Source organism: Pagrus major, chromosome 1, assembly GCF_040436345.1.
Source record: "Pagrus major chromosome 1, Pma_NU_1.0".
NCBI lineage: Eukaryota > Metazoa > Chordata > Actinopteri > Spariformes > Sparidae > Pagrus > Pagrus major.
The window spans coordinates 22500117-22516721 of record NC_133215.1 but is presented as its reverse complement, the minus strand read 5'-3'; the positions used below and the strand labels follow the sequence as shown (position 1 = coordinate 22516721).

The 16605-nt window shown below is 39.3% G+C and overlaps 1 protein-coding gene across 1 annotated transcript in view; it reads right to left on the bottom strand.

The window, feature by feature from the left end:
- The window catches only part of LOC140999671 (myosin-10-like), a 57338-nt gene extending 42194 nt beyond the window's left edge, over positions 1 to 15144 (bottom strand). Inside the window, exons 1-3 of the mRNA XM_073470194.1 lie at positions 15078 to 15144; positions 11657 to 12038; positions 3610 to 3766 (exon numbers count right to left, since the gene is read on the bottom strand). Coding sequence (XP_073326295.1) covers positions 3610 to 3766; positions 11657 to 12001 — 502 coding nt within the window. The 5' untranslated portion in view covers positions 12002 to 12038; positions 15078 to 15144. The remainder of the gene's footprint in view (positions 1 to 3609; positions 3767 to 11656; positions 12039 to 15077) is intronic.
- Between the last annotated feature and the right edge of the window lie 1461 nt (positions 15145 to 16605).

Below are 16605 nucleotides of genomic sequence, written 5' to 3'. Positions count from 1 at the left end.
TTATCAAAAATCTCATTATGTCAATATTTTGTGAAATCACTTTGTAAAATAGTCCTCCCAACCATACTGTTTTATTTGAAGGGGATACAGAAGAACTAAGCTGGTACTATTTAAGGTTATACTGCAATCTTCATTTGGCTCCATTACAAATAAAACTGGAGTTCTCCTCCAGTTACTTACTTTCACTGTCCACTAATGCATATGCTCCTGCTGTTTTTTAGGAAGAACAATAGCTTCAGTGATTGTAAATGTGTCTCTCATACACAGCTCCTTGTGGCATTGTTTTTAAATATGGTGCATCGCTTTTAAAAAATTTTTTTTTAAAAATCCCTGTGTTCTTAACATGCTGTGGTGTGCCCAGGAGGAGGTGTGAAGTTGAAAGAGCCTGACATCAAGTCTCGGTTCAAAAGGTCATCAAAGCAATTGCTACAGACCTCATCGGTGCCAGGTGAGACATAGTTTGCTGAGAGCATAATGCTGTGCCATTATAAACATTCCCAAGCTCCTGACAGTATAGATTACAATGTACACCAGAAACTTCATGAAGCATGCTTTGCATTCTTTAAACAAGTCATTTAATCTTTTATCAATATCAGTAATGCTGCTGATATGTGAGACGAGAAGTGCTTTGTTCATTGTTGATAAAATGGACATCTATGAGAGAAATCAAAGAGCAGTGCTTTGAGAAAACCTCACTAAGCTAAGATGGATCTAGCTGGACTTGACCTAATGCCCTGATTAAACACCAGGGAGACACACAAGAAGGGGGTCTTTCTCCATTTCCACTGAAACAAAGACCACCTGTTTCAAAACCCCACCTAGGGACACGTTCAATGCTGTTGATGCACGTCCACTTTGGAATCCATCGCCACTGCTGACATGACCGGCCCTTTAACACATGTTTTCATTCAAGCAAGCATCAGCATTTTCTTTAAACACATTTCCAGATATGATAAAATTAGATTCTTGTGCGTCAGTGACTTCACATCGGCTGAGCAGCGGGGGCAATTATGTAAAGTATCTGGACCACTAATCAATGACAGATGTGCAGTAAGTTCTAGAGGTCTGCTTACACACCCCTTCTTTGTTAGGCAACACCTCATATAACCTCCCACATGAGCACTGACTGGCTTCACAGCAATGCTATGGTAATTAACAGATCCCGGTGAGGTTTAGACACCCTTCAGCCGTAAATATGATTCACCAATCTGTTCTGCTCCAAAGGTCATAAATCAAAGGCAACAAATAATTTGTCTCAAGTGTTATTTACTGTTCAGATGCCAGCTGACACTGCAAAGTCTAGCATGAAGTGTGAAGGGGTTTGATATTAATCTGTGAAATTTAATGAAACATTCTGAGAGGACTGGGACAGCTTTTTGCAATATGGTGACATAAAACTTGAGATAATGTAATTGTGAGTTGACAATTGTCAAATTTTGGCAGACTGTTTTGGTAGTCCGTTTAATATGTTTGGTTGTATTGTATTGGACTAGAGCAACAAACAACAATTAAATAAAATGTTTAATTAATCATGTGAAAACATGGTCATTACAGTTTCAAGAGACTAATGGGTAATCTTCAAATTGCATGTTTTGTCCAACTAAAACCTTAAGATATGCAACTTACAAGCATATAAAACTCAGAAAAGCTAAAAACAGTGAATGTGTGGAACATTTTTCTTGATAAATGACTTTAAGGTCCAATTTGTAAGAAAGAAAGTTTATTTATGAGTCAAAAACTGATGCTCAAAAATCAATTTATTTATAATCTGGACCTTTAAACGTAGGGATACACGATATGTGCCTTTTATTATGCACATGTGACGCGATCACAGACTAAGTAGTTGTCTTATTTTCCCAGTGATTGAACATTTTGAAAAGCGTTGCATGTCTGCATCTGCTAGTGGGTAGGGACACACAAGAAATGTAATGATGTCTGCCAAAGCGTTTGGCCGCACAGTGACTTCACTGCCCTGTTAGAGAAAAGAAAACACCAGTGCTAATCTACTGTATACAACTGGATTTCCACTTATAATAACCAGGTTGCTGAAATGCTCAGGGCCACAGCTGAACAGCAGCTGGCCTCCACTAATCTCCAACCTACAAACCTCCTTTTCAACCACAACACTGTTAATTCTGATACGACTGAAAATGGGTTATAGCAGTGCATTAAAATTCTCCGCTCAGGCTTGTGTACACCAAGACATACAGTAAATACATGGGGCACTTGGAAAAGCTTTAGGGCAGAGGTCATTGCTTCAAAAAATAAGAAAACTCACAAATGTGTTGAAATCAACGCATCACTAATTGACAGGTCTCCCAGCCCTGCCCCCATGTACCCATTTCCAGTCATGTAGAAACACAAATGTGCGGAGAATAGAGGATGTGCAGAAAAGAGGAGGAGGTGACAACAACAAACGACGAGCTGGCAGCAGCTGAGCTCCACAACAGCCACAACAAGGCTACTACTGAAACCATGTATCTGTGTTGAACATCATCAGCGGTTACAAGATAATACCATTAAATCATCATCAAAACAAGCATCTTCACACTAAAGTTTAGAAGGTGTTGATATCTATAAATAATCTGAACATTCATGTAGTAAAAAAAAAAAAAGTCTTGCAACTGTCATTCAAGAAAGAATTTCTCGTGTAAAGAAAGCAGAGGTATCATCAAACGCATGTTGACACAACCCAAACTTCCTTCTGTGTACCAACATGGGGAAAGCAAAGCCTAAAAGGACCGACTGGACTGTCCAGTTTGTTACCACCCCCACTGGTTCGGCCCTCGCAGTAACACAAAGGACCTATTGTCGAGCACAATGGGGTCACCCTCTCTGTTCTCGCTGGTCTGAACCCAGTCAGTCACTGCTCATAGAGCCTGGACGCTTGCCATCGACCATGCAAGAATCTTTGAAGACATCATTCTGAGTGGTCCGCCTTCACTTACAAGATTTTATGTTAATGAATGACAACGAAAGTATGTAACCTCAATAAATTTTATGCAACAGATGTGCATAAAAATGATCAGAGCTAAGACACTAGTGATATTTGCGTGGATGAATAGAGACAGATGCTTGAAAATAACAAAGTTAATGTTCTGACTGTATGAAGGTCTGAGTCGACTTAAAAATGTGAATTCTATGTCGATTTTCATGGTGTTGTCATCCAAAATACTTGACTGCAAGCTTGTAGGTGAATTCACGTCGTAGTCACATGTCTAGCTTTCCTCTACATATTTTGGCCTTGTTTGGGCATTCCTCAAATTACTGGAAAAAATTCCAATTTTGATTAAAAAAAGTGCCACGTGATGGAGCCATTAGATTATTGGTCTTCTTGAAGATAAGACAGCGTGACAAATTACATCAAAGAAGATGGGACTCAGGATAAAAATGTGCAGGTTAACATGGTATATACAGATCAAATGACAACATATTGGCACAAATGTATTTTAGGCAAGAAAACATCATTAATGATTAGAGACTAGAGAGATGATTAGATTTCTGAACACTAATAACAAGCCATCATTTCAGTGAATGTGGTCATTTCTGTATGTAAAAATACCTTGTATGTGAGGTGCAGTAAGGTAGATGAGAAGCAGTAACACTTACCTTGTAGCATGCATCTGTATGCAGACTCTGAGATGGCGTAGATGTGAGGCGGCATTTCGTGCCTCTTCTTGCCCCTGTACATCTCAATGATGTTGTCTGAGTATATGGGCAGGTTTTTGTAGGGATTTATGACCACACAGAAGAGACCGGAGTATGTCTATAAAAAGAAAGGAAAACATGGTTCACTGTTTATTCATCAAACAACAGTTAATATTTTATAATATTTGACTATTCATTGAATATTCTGAGCACCAAATGGACAGTATAAAAGCAAAGACAGGACTGTTACCTGAGACAATTCAGAAATACAGTATGCTAAAACGTTTTTCTAAAGCAAAGTAGAGGCGATAAACATGACATGAAAGTCACCGAGACTTTAGATGAGAGTATTATAGCCTATGGCATGTGAAGTTTAAGGTGAAGTGCAACACATTTTACAACTACTGAACTTGCTGTACAGAAATACATTGATAAAATCCCGAAATCTAACAAAAAAAAACAAAACACTTGTAGCATTAACTTTGTTTGAGTTAATCTAGTTTGATACAGTTTAGTTACAGTAACAATTTATTTTTGTATCATGTGTAAACTCCAAATTTATTAAAGCCTTATTATTTCAGGTCAAATGAGCATATCTTTGCCCTCCAGATAAAGGCTGGGAGTCTACACTGTTCATTTGACAGGTCAGGATCACTCATGAATTTTGGGCATACCAAAGAGAAAATACTATAAATATTTATGAATGTTGCAAATTCTCTTGAATCACTTGTGCCACTTATGAACAAATCTGTTTGTACGGGTGGTTCTTACATGAGGCCCATTGTGTTTTGCAGATTATGAATTCAAGGAAACTGCACGCCTGCAGGTTGCTGGCACACTGAAAAGTATCCTACAGTATTTAAGAGTCTTGCTCCACTCACTAATCCTCCTGATATGTGGCCATTTTCCATCTCCTTTTTCTGTGCATGAAACTGCTGCCACTTTTACCCAGACAGTGTTTGACTGACTCCAGAGTCAGAGCCAAGGGGTGGTGATATTAATCCAAAACATTACATCGTTCCCTCAGCTGTATAATGCAGACAGACATGTAGTCAGACAGGCCAGGACAGGGTTAATCCCTGACATGTCTACTGCCTCTGCTGGAACACTGCATGGAGTATACATCAGACGCCGGTGGATTAAGGCTTTTTGAATCATACCATCAATGACTGGGATCAAAAGTCTTGATATATCATGCAAATAAAACTTCTTAGTTGGATTAATCGCTGTCATCTATCCAGTCATCAGTCAAAGAGGGTGTTCACAGTCTTGGTCTCTTCCCTCTGCTGACCAGTTCTTGCTGCTCTTTAGTCTCTTCTCTCATCCTGACCATCCTCTTTTAGTTGTTGCATCCCTTCCTCTTTTCTCAGCTTTCTGATGTCTGTGCGAGGCCACACATTCTTTTAATTGTGTTGTCTGTGGCGGCCAGTGGGCTGCAAGGGGCCCAGGGCCTGCTAACCCAGTCGTTGAACTGGAAAAATGGTGATATGGCCAAAGCATGCTGTGGGAGCAGAGCGGGTGCATGTGTGTGAAAGACCTCTGACAAACACATCTCAACCGTCACCTAGCTGGCAGCTCACAAAACACATTCACACATACAAAACACATATCTGTCATCTGATAGCCCAAAATCACATTTCAGTCTTACTGCACTGAAAATACACAACCAGGGCTGGATAATTAAATTCTATCACTTTGGGTTTTTGGAATTGTAGGAATTTGGTCTTGTAAAACACACAAAAACATGTCATTGTTTGTCACATCATTATTTATCGAGTTTGCTTCTTCTGTCCAAAATCCAAAGACTCTTTATTTACTATTATAAATGACAACAAAAAGCAGCACATTTTTGACATTTTTGCTTGACAAATACTTTTTCAGGTATCTGTACTTTACTTGAGTATTTATTTTTCTGACAAATTTTTACTTTTACTCCCTACATTTTAACACTACTAGCTGTACTTTCTACTCCTTAGATTTTGAAGGAGAGGCTCATTTCTTTTGTTTTAATGCATCTAAAAAGGCAATTATCAATTATTTTTATTTTGCGTCATGGCACGCCGCCTTCCCAACATCACAAGACCGATTTCAACCTATCAGTGCATATCACGCACAGCAGACATAGCAAGATGAAGCGATGTAGGAGACGCAATAAGATGGAAACAGACAGAGAGAGAGACTCAAATGGGGAGAAAAGGTGAGTAGTGACAAAGGCAGCAACATGGATGATGGGAGGTTCAGTTAGCTTTGCACAGAAATGGCCGGTAGAAATTCCCTTCAGAGGAAGGTTTTTACTTTTACACTTTGAGTGTATTTCAGAGCCTGTACTTTCTTACTTTTACTTGAGTAAAGAAGTTGAATCAGTACTTCTACTTTTACCAGAGTCTTTTTTACACAAGTATCTGTACTTCTACTAGAGTAAAAAATGTGTGTACTTCTACTTCCACCTCTGAACATAATGTATTTGATTGACATTCATAAACTAATCATTGCAGCTCTACTTTGACTACTGTTGTAAAAAAAAAAAAAAATAGCTGAAATTAACATGATTATGACAATATGAATTTATTCCATTTTGCCCAAACCTTCACTCTGCTGCTAGTCATGTAGTCCAAAGTTGCTAATAACCCTCTCAGAAATTCATATATACTAGTAGCACACTCGAAGGATGTCAGTGGTGGTGGTCACGTGGTGCTGCAGTGGGATGTAATGTCACCAGATGGCCATCAAAACCCCTCTCCCCACCTCTTCCCATGTGCACAGATTTTAGACACAGCTCTGTGTCGTTACCTGGCCACACAAAGATATTTGGAATCACCAGCAGTAACATTGTCCTACATTACTGATTATTGAAGCCAATACTCACACCTTGCTAACTGTAACTGCCTGTAAAAAAACTGAACTCCATGCAGCTGCATGAATATAGAAACATTGCCAATAATAACCCCTTCCCAGGCATAATAATCCCTACGGTGGGCCTCAGTGCCAGGCAGACAGATCAGTGCTCCTGCCCCAGCATGGGCCGCAGGCACAGGGGAGAGGGTTGACTCAGCTGGCTGTCCCTGATGGTGGACCCCAGGAGATATTTGGGGGATTAATCGGGCTCTGAGGGTAAGGGGTTGGACAACTACACAACCAGGCGTAACAAGACCACCAACTAGCCAGCATGTGATGGTTCATTCCTTTCTCAAAAATGCAGAGTTCGCACAAAGGAATGTCTACTCACTGTAACATTACCACTACAATCAACAATATCTACTGATAGCTGCACTACATATGAATCTTTGAGTACATAAAGGGGGTTATTTTGAGCTGAGAAGTGGATTTGAGATGGTCAGTACACCCCTGAGCCCGAAACCCAGAGAAACTATAGTGAACAGAGGAGAACTCTGACACAGTTGAAAGGGTTCCCAGTCCTCCGGAAATGTCCAAATAAATGTCTGTGAACCAAGCAGTGCTTAGCAACAGGGCCTCAGCTTCTCTCAATGGGAAAAGGGGAAATTTTCTGGGGTCTCTGCTATGGCATGAATCAGTGCCCTCCATTCTGACATAACTGGGCTAACTAGGCTTTTACCATGCCTTTTAAAACCTAGAAAGTATGTTTTCCGACTTCGAGGGAAATTAAGAAATGCATTGCCTCACATAACCCATTTTAATTATTTTCGAAAGTGCCCAGACTGTGAAGATTCTCGTGGCTATGTATTTGCTCTAAATCTTGAGGTGCTCTTAATCTCACTCAATGGCACTTGATTAAAAGGACCAACCTGTCACCACTGCATGCTTTTCACTGCTTACGACAGGGAGCTAACCTAAATTCAAACAGCTCTAACAGCTGAGAGGAACTACTCTGCTAAGTGTAACAAGGAAGAAGAACAAGAAGCAAGCAAAAAACGACTTAAAAGACTAAATGAAAATAACCTTTAAGGAATTACAGTTGGAGACATCTTGTGGTGCCTCCATTAAGCAAAGTTATTCTCATAATGTGTTAACAGGGGAGTGTGATGTTGGAAAGAAACTGGTATGCATGAGTCACTGAGTTGGGGTTTTAAGTATTCACCTCTACGCAGACTAGAGAAAACCCTGCAAGCATCACCATCAAGCCAAGGGCTGGATGAAATGTTGTAATTACCATTAGTTATGATTTCTAATGCTGTGGCTGTGCAGCCTCACTGTCAAGATGTGAATGTAGCCTAGTGAAGCAACCATGTGAAGATAAAGGCTTATAACATGATCAGCATGTGGAAGAAAAAAAAATTCTTGAACAGGCCTGATGTTTATTTTCTTGATAAAAGACATTCAAGAGGAAGATTGTTTACAGCCACAAAAAAACCTTGACACAAAGAGATCCATGCTCCAGTAAGACTTGTGCCACACACAAGGCACACATGTATCAACATAAAGCTCTCAGCCTGGAGCTGCCAAACATCCTGTTCAGGATGATGACTCTGCATCACCAGCGCAACAAAAGATGAGCGTACAGTGGCCTGCATTCAATAATACATCAGAGTCACATCATTATTAATCCAGTCCTCCTTTCTCCTGAGCCACTGGGTTGAACCATATTTGGTCAACCATGCTAAGATGAAAGCTGGGCATGACACATATATAACATGTTTTGGGTAAAAGAAGTTTCCCGTATCTTGACTGTGGGACTGTGGTCTGGAGCCCCCTGAGTCCATAAATTCCTTCTTGATTCTTTTCTCTTTTCTGTTATAATGTCAACAAGTTAATAGCATGATTATCACCTTTACATCCAGCTCCTGCTGTGAGTGAGCTGTGGAGGGAAGTCATCAGAGAGGTAATGGCAGCACTATGCTATGCTTGCCTGAATTAAAAGGTCAAGCAATCTTCAAAAGTAGTAGCTATTAAGAGTCATTTATCAGCTTCATACTTGGGGACACTGGCTTTGAGGAGGAATGAAAAGGTGGTAATGAATGAATGAATGAAAGGCATGTCTGACCCTGCAGATACAGCAAAAACACTCAAATGCTGAGATGGATTAGTTGTTAATCCAACATCAGTTTTCTGACAGCAAAACTGAAAAAAATGTCAGTTATTTGAGCAGACAGATGTTGCTTATCAGTGAGCACAAAGAACTCTGTTAAGGCAGTTTGGTTACAGTGTGACTCAGCAGAGGCCTCCCTGAGCTCAGAGATGGGGCTTGGGTCACTTCTTTCTACATTAAAAGCCCTCTGAAAATACTGAAAATACAAAGATGTTCTTCTTATTTGAGCTTGATGACTGCACTGCTGTAGTTTGTGTAGGAAAAATTGAGCATTTTGCTGCAACACATTCGGGATAAGAATCTGGAACTGACTATCAACTTAAGCTCTACAAAGAGATTACCTCAATTATTTATCGTACAAATGTTCCCTTAAAAAGTCTTGTAAGGTCACGGTTACAGTAAGGTCAGTATTGCTCTAATATGGTGGCAAACAGCTTCTGCCCTCAGAAGATACAAACAGACCAAGCAGTGTCTTGGCAGGGAGCCATCAGTAGACACTGACCACATGGCAGAGCTCTCACAGCTACAACTAGCCTGGTCACAACCTAAAATACATCACATTAATAACACAGTGGTTAAATGTTATATCGAGCCACAATACTGAAAAACACCAGGAAAAACATATAAAACATCAAAGGAGATTATTCAGTTTAGGTTTTGATTCTGTTGCCATTCTGGTGCCATTCTTCTGTATTAAAATTGTGCATTGTGAGGTTCTTTATAAGTATATTTATCTATTAGAGGTGTGCATCTCTCCCTTATAAGACAATTCGATATGTATCTAGATACATGAGCTATGATACGATTCAGGGAAGACTCATTTTATTATGGAACGATTCGATATGATTCGATTCCAATTCGGTACGTTTCGATTCAATCTGGTTTGGGTACGATACGATACAATCCCATACAATTCTTTTGTTTAATGTTGACATTAACTTTCTATTATAAATCAGAAGAAGCCAATTCTATAAAAGTGGCACTGCAAATAGATATTTCAGAAAAGACCAGGAAATCCTGTTGTCATCATGTTTTTTTTCTTACTATTACGTATATCTTTATCTTAATCTTATTATACCTCAGTGTATAAAAAACACACCTGTTGTCTCAACCTGGATCTGAGGAACAACTACCCTGTTGTCTGGATCTCCTTTAGCAGGGTCTCTCTGGGCTGGATCTGTCTGCATTGGACCTCTCTGAACTGGATGTCCCTGACTGTCTGTATCCTCTGCTTTGCTAGTAATAATCAGTGTATAAAATCACACCAATGATGAACAATAAGATAAATGTTTACTACTGATAACAAACTCAAAAGTTGGATTCACTTAACAGTGTGCACTGTGCAGCAACTGTGAGTAGACAGTAAACAGTTTGCAGTATGGTTCAATTCAGAACATAATTTTTAAAAAATTAGGCTCATCTGCAACAATGATCATAATCAATTAATTGTCCAGTAATTTTTTTGCAAAATTCATTGGTTCCAGCTTCTTATGTGTGAGCATTTGCTGGTTATCCACATATTCGATGATGTTAAATTGAATTTGAGTTTTAGACAGCAGATCAGACAAGCAAGTTGAAGATATCACCTTGGGCTTCGATCAGTTTTTAACAATTTTGTGACAGTTTATAGACTGAACAAGTAACTGACCAATCAAGAACATACTGTAATAGTCATGTGTATCAATATTTATGTAAATTATTGGTTGCAGCCCTAAACATATCCATACGACATAATAATGATTATCAAAAAGTACCAAAGAAATGTAGGAAATCAGAATATATAATGAAGGTCAAGCAAAGTGGGTAAAATATCAAAGTACCATCACTAATGCCAAACATTTCTTGGTATAAACTGAATATCACAGGTGCTTTGAATCCCAACAGAGTAAGAAAACCAGTGAGTGGATTCTTTCCATAATTATTCCACTGAGAGACATAATGCCATTATGCTGATGGTTTGGTGGACCATCTACTGAATGATGACAGTGATGTAATCATGCCTCATCAACACAGAGAATACATCATGTCTTCAAAAACCTTTCAAACGTCATGACTTCATCCATAAAGCTTCTTAAACTCCATCTCCATGGCCAAGGCAGAAAACCACAAAATACTTTTAACAGCAACTAATTTCCCTTAAAACCTAATATAATCCTCAGACCTAAAAGGAAAGAAATGTACGTACATGTAAGATGTAAATTATTTCAGACAATCTCCTGATATTACTTCATAAGAATCTTTTAATGAGTGGAGAGATGTTCCACTCTCTATACCCTAATCATTTAACAAATGCGTAAAGGAGCAAAATGACTGAATAAGGAAACAAACCATCCTTTTCATAATCTGCCCAAAGTAAAATCGAGTTTAGCCAAGCTCATTTCTGTCTTTGTGACCAGGCCTCTGAGTGTGAAGCCCTCAGCCCCTGCCTCCTCCCTGGAGTCTCAGGTGGCCCACAAGCTCTCAGTCTGGGCTATTCCAGGAATGCATGTCACTAAGTGGGTCATAATCACAGGGGAAATCGGCAGCTTATGTAGGACATGATGGCTTGTTCATTGAAGGAAATGTGTTTCTTAGTCTCTTGAATTCAGAGGCTCAAGTATGAAATTCTATGGACAAGATATGAAGATGTTTTGATGAGCAATTTACGTACATTTTACGCTGATGTTTGTCATGTCACCACTGTTCATTTTAAGACACTGCACATTACTTGCTTCCAGTTTTAGACCATATGAGTGAAGGAATATGGGGGTAATTCAGTAATGCAGTAATATGCACTACATTATAACTCAATATCCACCGACTGTGCTTCCCAATGTTAGTTCATGTAAGTCAAGCCAGACAAAGAAGAAATTTATCACCAAGTTAGTATTTGTTTAGGGGTTAATAAATCTCCTCTTGTGCTTACAAAGTGATAAATCACTATGATGAAACAGACCCTAATTTTTTTTTTTTAAAAGTGAAAGATAATGATTAGAAGTTGTACACTACATATGCAATACTTACATATATGAGGCCGGAATAGTAACGGTCTTTGAGGTTATGAAGCACAGACGCTTCATTCAGGCAGGTCAATTCAGCCATATCCTCTACTTTACTGAACTTTGGCGGGTTCATCTTTTGGATGTCATCCTTGTTGACCACCGCCTTCTTCCCATTCTCTGCCAGCTCCACCACCACCTCGTCACCTCGCTCCTCACGAACACTGGCAGCCTCGAAGCCATGGCGCTCTGACGGGATCCATACTAGCCTCTTGGCAGTCCAGTCGGCCTGTGCGGCCGGGTTGTAGACCACGGCGCGGTCCACAAAGAGGTACCGCTCCGGGTCCTCCTGCCCGCTCCTCTGCGACATTGCTGCTGGAAACCAGAAGCAGAACACACAAGGTCACCTGTAGGGAGGAGAGAAAGTATGATGATTATCTGAAAAAACAAAAAACTGCTACAATTGAAATGGACAGATCTGAACAATCTGTATACAATCTGGAGATGCCAAACGGCACTATAGGAGGTTGTACCTGCATCTGGATCCAAAGTGGTTTATCTGACTGTGCTAACATTCAGCATCAGAGCTGAAAGCATCAAAGCAGCTAACAGGAATGAACTGCCCTTCATTTCCATCTCCTTTCTCAATTTCCATTACAGTACAGTACGGTTGTAGTTAGGTCATTTGGGAGGGTTTGTACAGTTAACAACGTGCCATGCTGTCATCATATATTGCTCTGTGTAAAATGAAGCAGCTTCAAAAAATACTGTCTACCTTGGGGGCTTCCATGATTTTGACTCATATCACTGATGTTTAGGGGCCAGCTCTATTTGAGTGGGAAAACTGAAAGAATCCTCTATCAAAGAACATGTACTTTTATATCACAATATCAATTCTTATCACAACAGAATACATTTTCAGTAAAAACAATTGTGAATTTGTTAATGGGTAGCATATCCACACAGGAATGTCAAACCTGATGCAATCATATAAAATATTGGCTTAGAGCAGGTCCTGTTGCTTTATTGGAAAATTGACCACAATAGCCAAATTGTAACCAACGATCTTTGAGAGATAATCTCTGATTATTTATATATACAAATATCTATTTTGCCATATCACCAAGCCTTAATACCAAACTACGCAGACTAGATCTAACTGTTGTGTGGTAGCACCATGACTAGTATTTTGACCATTTCAGGTAAGACATCGATTCAGCCAAGCTACAATCAATACAGCTGAATGTTGAAGCTGATGGTAAAGTGCTTTCAGAACAACGTTGCTTCTCTAGAGACTGCTAAATGCTGACTCTAAAAAAAAAACTCAGACTGTGTTTAACTGAAATCCTTCATAAAACAAACAAAATCCTCATATTTCCTCCGGTTCTTTCACTAGCTACTGCAATAATTTCTGTCACCTGTTTGCCTTATGGAGCATTATTGTTGTTTCATTGAGGAGATATTAAGGTTTAATAATAACAAGTGTATTTCAGGGCATCTCTGATTAACTGACAGGTGTCAAAGCTCCCCACAGTCATCCATGGTGGTTGCTGTTTGCCTGTCATCACTCAGCAATTTGTGATGGCTAACCTTCTATTAAAGTAGTTACAGTACTACAAGTGGAATAATGTGGGTCATCTGAGAACCCTGTCCGTGCATATGTGTGTGTATACAGTAAAGGTAAACATCTTGTAAAGAAAAAAAGGTGACTGAGCATAAAACACAAGACTTGTGTCTCAATCAGCATTAATAGCAGATCCTTCTGAATCATCATCTCTTGAGCACAGTGACAGAATGAACATGAGAGGGAGCACCTGTTACGTAGATTTTTTTTTTTTTTTCTGACCGAATGAGATAAATGTATTTTTGTATGATTAATTTGTTGTATTTTCTTTGCTTTAGCTCTGCATTTTTTCCAGAAGGAGTTGTTTGGCCCACACAAACTGTGAGCTTCAAGCCTTTACACCTCCATCCCTGTGCAACCCACATGAACAGTTACTTCACCATTTGAGCATCCTCAACAGTCAAGGGAAACCCTGGTTATGTTGTGTAATAAAAAATAAGGCAGGAATTTAGTTATAATTTGTATTTACTTCAGGGGAAAAAATCTTGGAATGGATATGTCAACTGACAGAAAATTTATCCACAACTATTTTAATGATCTTTTAATTGTTAAGCTCATTTTTCAAACAAAAATGCAAGACACAACATCTCATTTGAAAGGACTTGCTGTTTTTCTTTGTCTTATTTGATTTGATTATATGAAGAAAAGGGGCATTTTTCACCATTGTCATACATTTTATAGAACAAATGATGAATTAATCTGTAATTAAAGTAATCATTAGTTGCAGTCCAACATGTAATACAAAATGAGAGGTGAGTGGTTGTATGCTTGCTTTATTATTCAATAGAGACCATAATCACACCATCATTTATAAAAAGCATACACTTCCACAGAGTGACAGGACAGCCACTTTGTAAAACTCGGTACTTGATGCCCTCAGCAGCTGATGCACGGACAAGTCATGACACAAAAGCACCACTCCAGCCTGCTTCTTATTAATCTGAGACAAGATCAGCTGGTGGATGCTCAGAGATATTTAACCTACAATCAAGTCCCATGCTTAAATCAGGCGCTGGTTAGAAACGAATCTGGGTCAGGTCAAGGGATGGGGGGGATCAGTGTGGCTGCTGGCTGCCGTGTCACTGCATCCCCTGACTTTAAGCTGGGAAAACAGCAACTTTCATCCCGCCTTCAGCGCCACACCACGGGGATATGTAGCACAGTGTACCTCCGGCGGGTCATTTCAACAGAGGAGGGTCAAGAAATTGCAGTTAGTTGTGACAATGGAGTGATATTCCCCGGCTGGGCCAAACAGCTGCATCGGCTAGGTTAGCTTGCTAACGTTAGCTCAAAGTTGGCGTGCTGTGCTTCATATCCCACCCGCCCGGAAAGATGCCTACAAGGACTCGACACCTCCGACAGACCAATTAAACACAAGTGCGGGAATAAATCAACGTTAGCGCTTGTGTTACTTTAAGCAGATATAAGGTGGACTAAAATAGTGTAATTTCTATGCAAAGGAGAGTTTTAGGGATGGACTGAGCAGTCTCCTCAGGCAAAATCCCATCATGGGTGTGGGTGGCTCAAAGACGTCTGGGTGGGGATAAAAGCAGGCGGACAATGACCACACCGAATCACGATATCTCCTCAAGATGAAACTTCTACCACAGATACGTGTAACAAAACATTCATTTAAGATGATATTAGACTACTACAAAGAGCACGTTGGCTCTGCGGCGCCGGCTAACACTAGCAAAGCTGATGGTCCTCCATCATTGAAAAGTCACGGCACAATAATCCGCTAGCTAACGGTAACGGTGACTGTTGCTAACCACTTGCATCTCAATGAAATGACCGGCCCGGGCTTCTCTGTTGAACTTACCACACACAGAAGATGAGAAACCCCGTCCAGGTGTTTATTAGTGTCCAGTAGATAAATTAAATAATCCTCCAATCCGTGCTAAAACAGTCCCTTCTTTCGCCCGCTCTCTCATCAGTGGTACTCCCCCACCATCCAGCACCCTCTCAACCGAACTCTCGCCGGTCGGGGAGGCTGCACCGCACCGCCGCACTCTTTTTTTGGGCGACGCCCATTTCACAAACCTGGAATGTGATTGGCTCTTAAAGTGAGAAGCTTAACCGCGATTGGTCCAAAATAATTTCCATCCCAAAACTTTGATAGTTGACGACTGACGCCCAACATATCAACACCTGCAGACCGGTGGATGCTGCTGCGGCTTGTAGGACGTTCAGTTTGTCACTCATATTACAGTTATATTATAGTTATCGTTTGTTTAATGGAGGCAGATTTTTCACTTTCATATAGACACATATCATTTAATTAATCACTGAATCCTAGAAGTGTTGGGTCTTCACATTTACCTTATTTCATTTTATTGCAGTTTTTTCTACTTTCTGTTCACCCTGCTGCTTGATGTAAGTAAATATCTTAAATTTAACTTTGGTTTGTAGTGAAGTCATTGTTTTTAAACTCTTTGTATTTATTTTTATTTTTAAAAATATTCATAGCCTTTTCTTTTCCCCCTGTGAATCATAAATACGTTATCTTAGCTTATCTCACCACTTATCTAATTTGTCTTTCTTATCTATTTTTTCTTATTTCAAATAATGATATATAATATAATGCTTTGTATTAAAAAAAAAACTGTATTTGTAAAGCAAGCAACATACATCATGCAAACAGTTAAATAAATGATCTAGTACCTGTTTGCTAATGAAGACTGGAAACATATTTATTGTGTTGAAATAGTGCCCCCTGTTGCATAAAGACAGGCATTACTAATGCTGACCACGTGCCTCCATGTAGCATAAATTGATAATGCAGAACTGTAAAAGAGCAAGAAATCACTTAGTAGATGTCAGAAAAACCTAAATGAAAAATGAGTCCACAGAGGAAGGCTTCATACTCTGGCACTAAAATCAAAATAATTAATAATTCCCAGAACCTCTATGTGAAATGATATCCAATTGTTTTTGTCATCGTTTACCGACTGATCTCCACTGGAGTCACAGGAGTGTGATAAAAGAAGAAGAAGAAGAAGAAGAAGAAGAAGAAGAAGAAGAAGAAGAAGAAGAAGAAGAAGAAGAAGAAAACATTGAAATGAAGATAAATTGACAACAGAAAAAACAAGTAAATAAAAATTGTGGAAATATCAACAGAAATAAATAAAATAAGCATTTTCATTTATTTTCACATTTAATTGTTCTCATATTTCTGTATATGTTTATTTTATTTTAAAGAAATGTATATTTAATTCATTGATTTATTTCTTCATATATAATGTCGCGTATTTATTTTTATTATTTCCTTTTTCTTGTCTTTATTGCATCTGTTATCCCTTGAAGGTCCAAGAGTCAATCAACTGACTTTGGGCAGGCCCCCCTGCCCA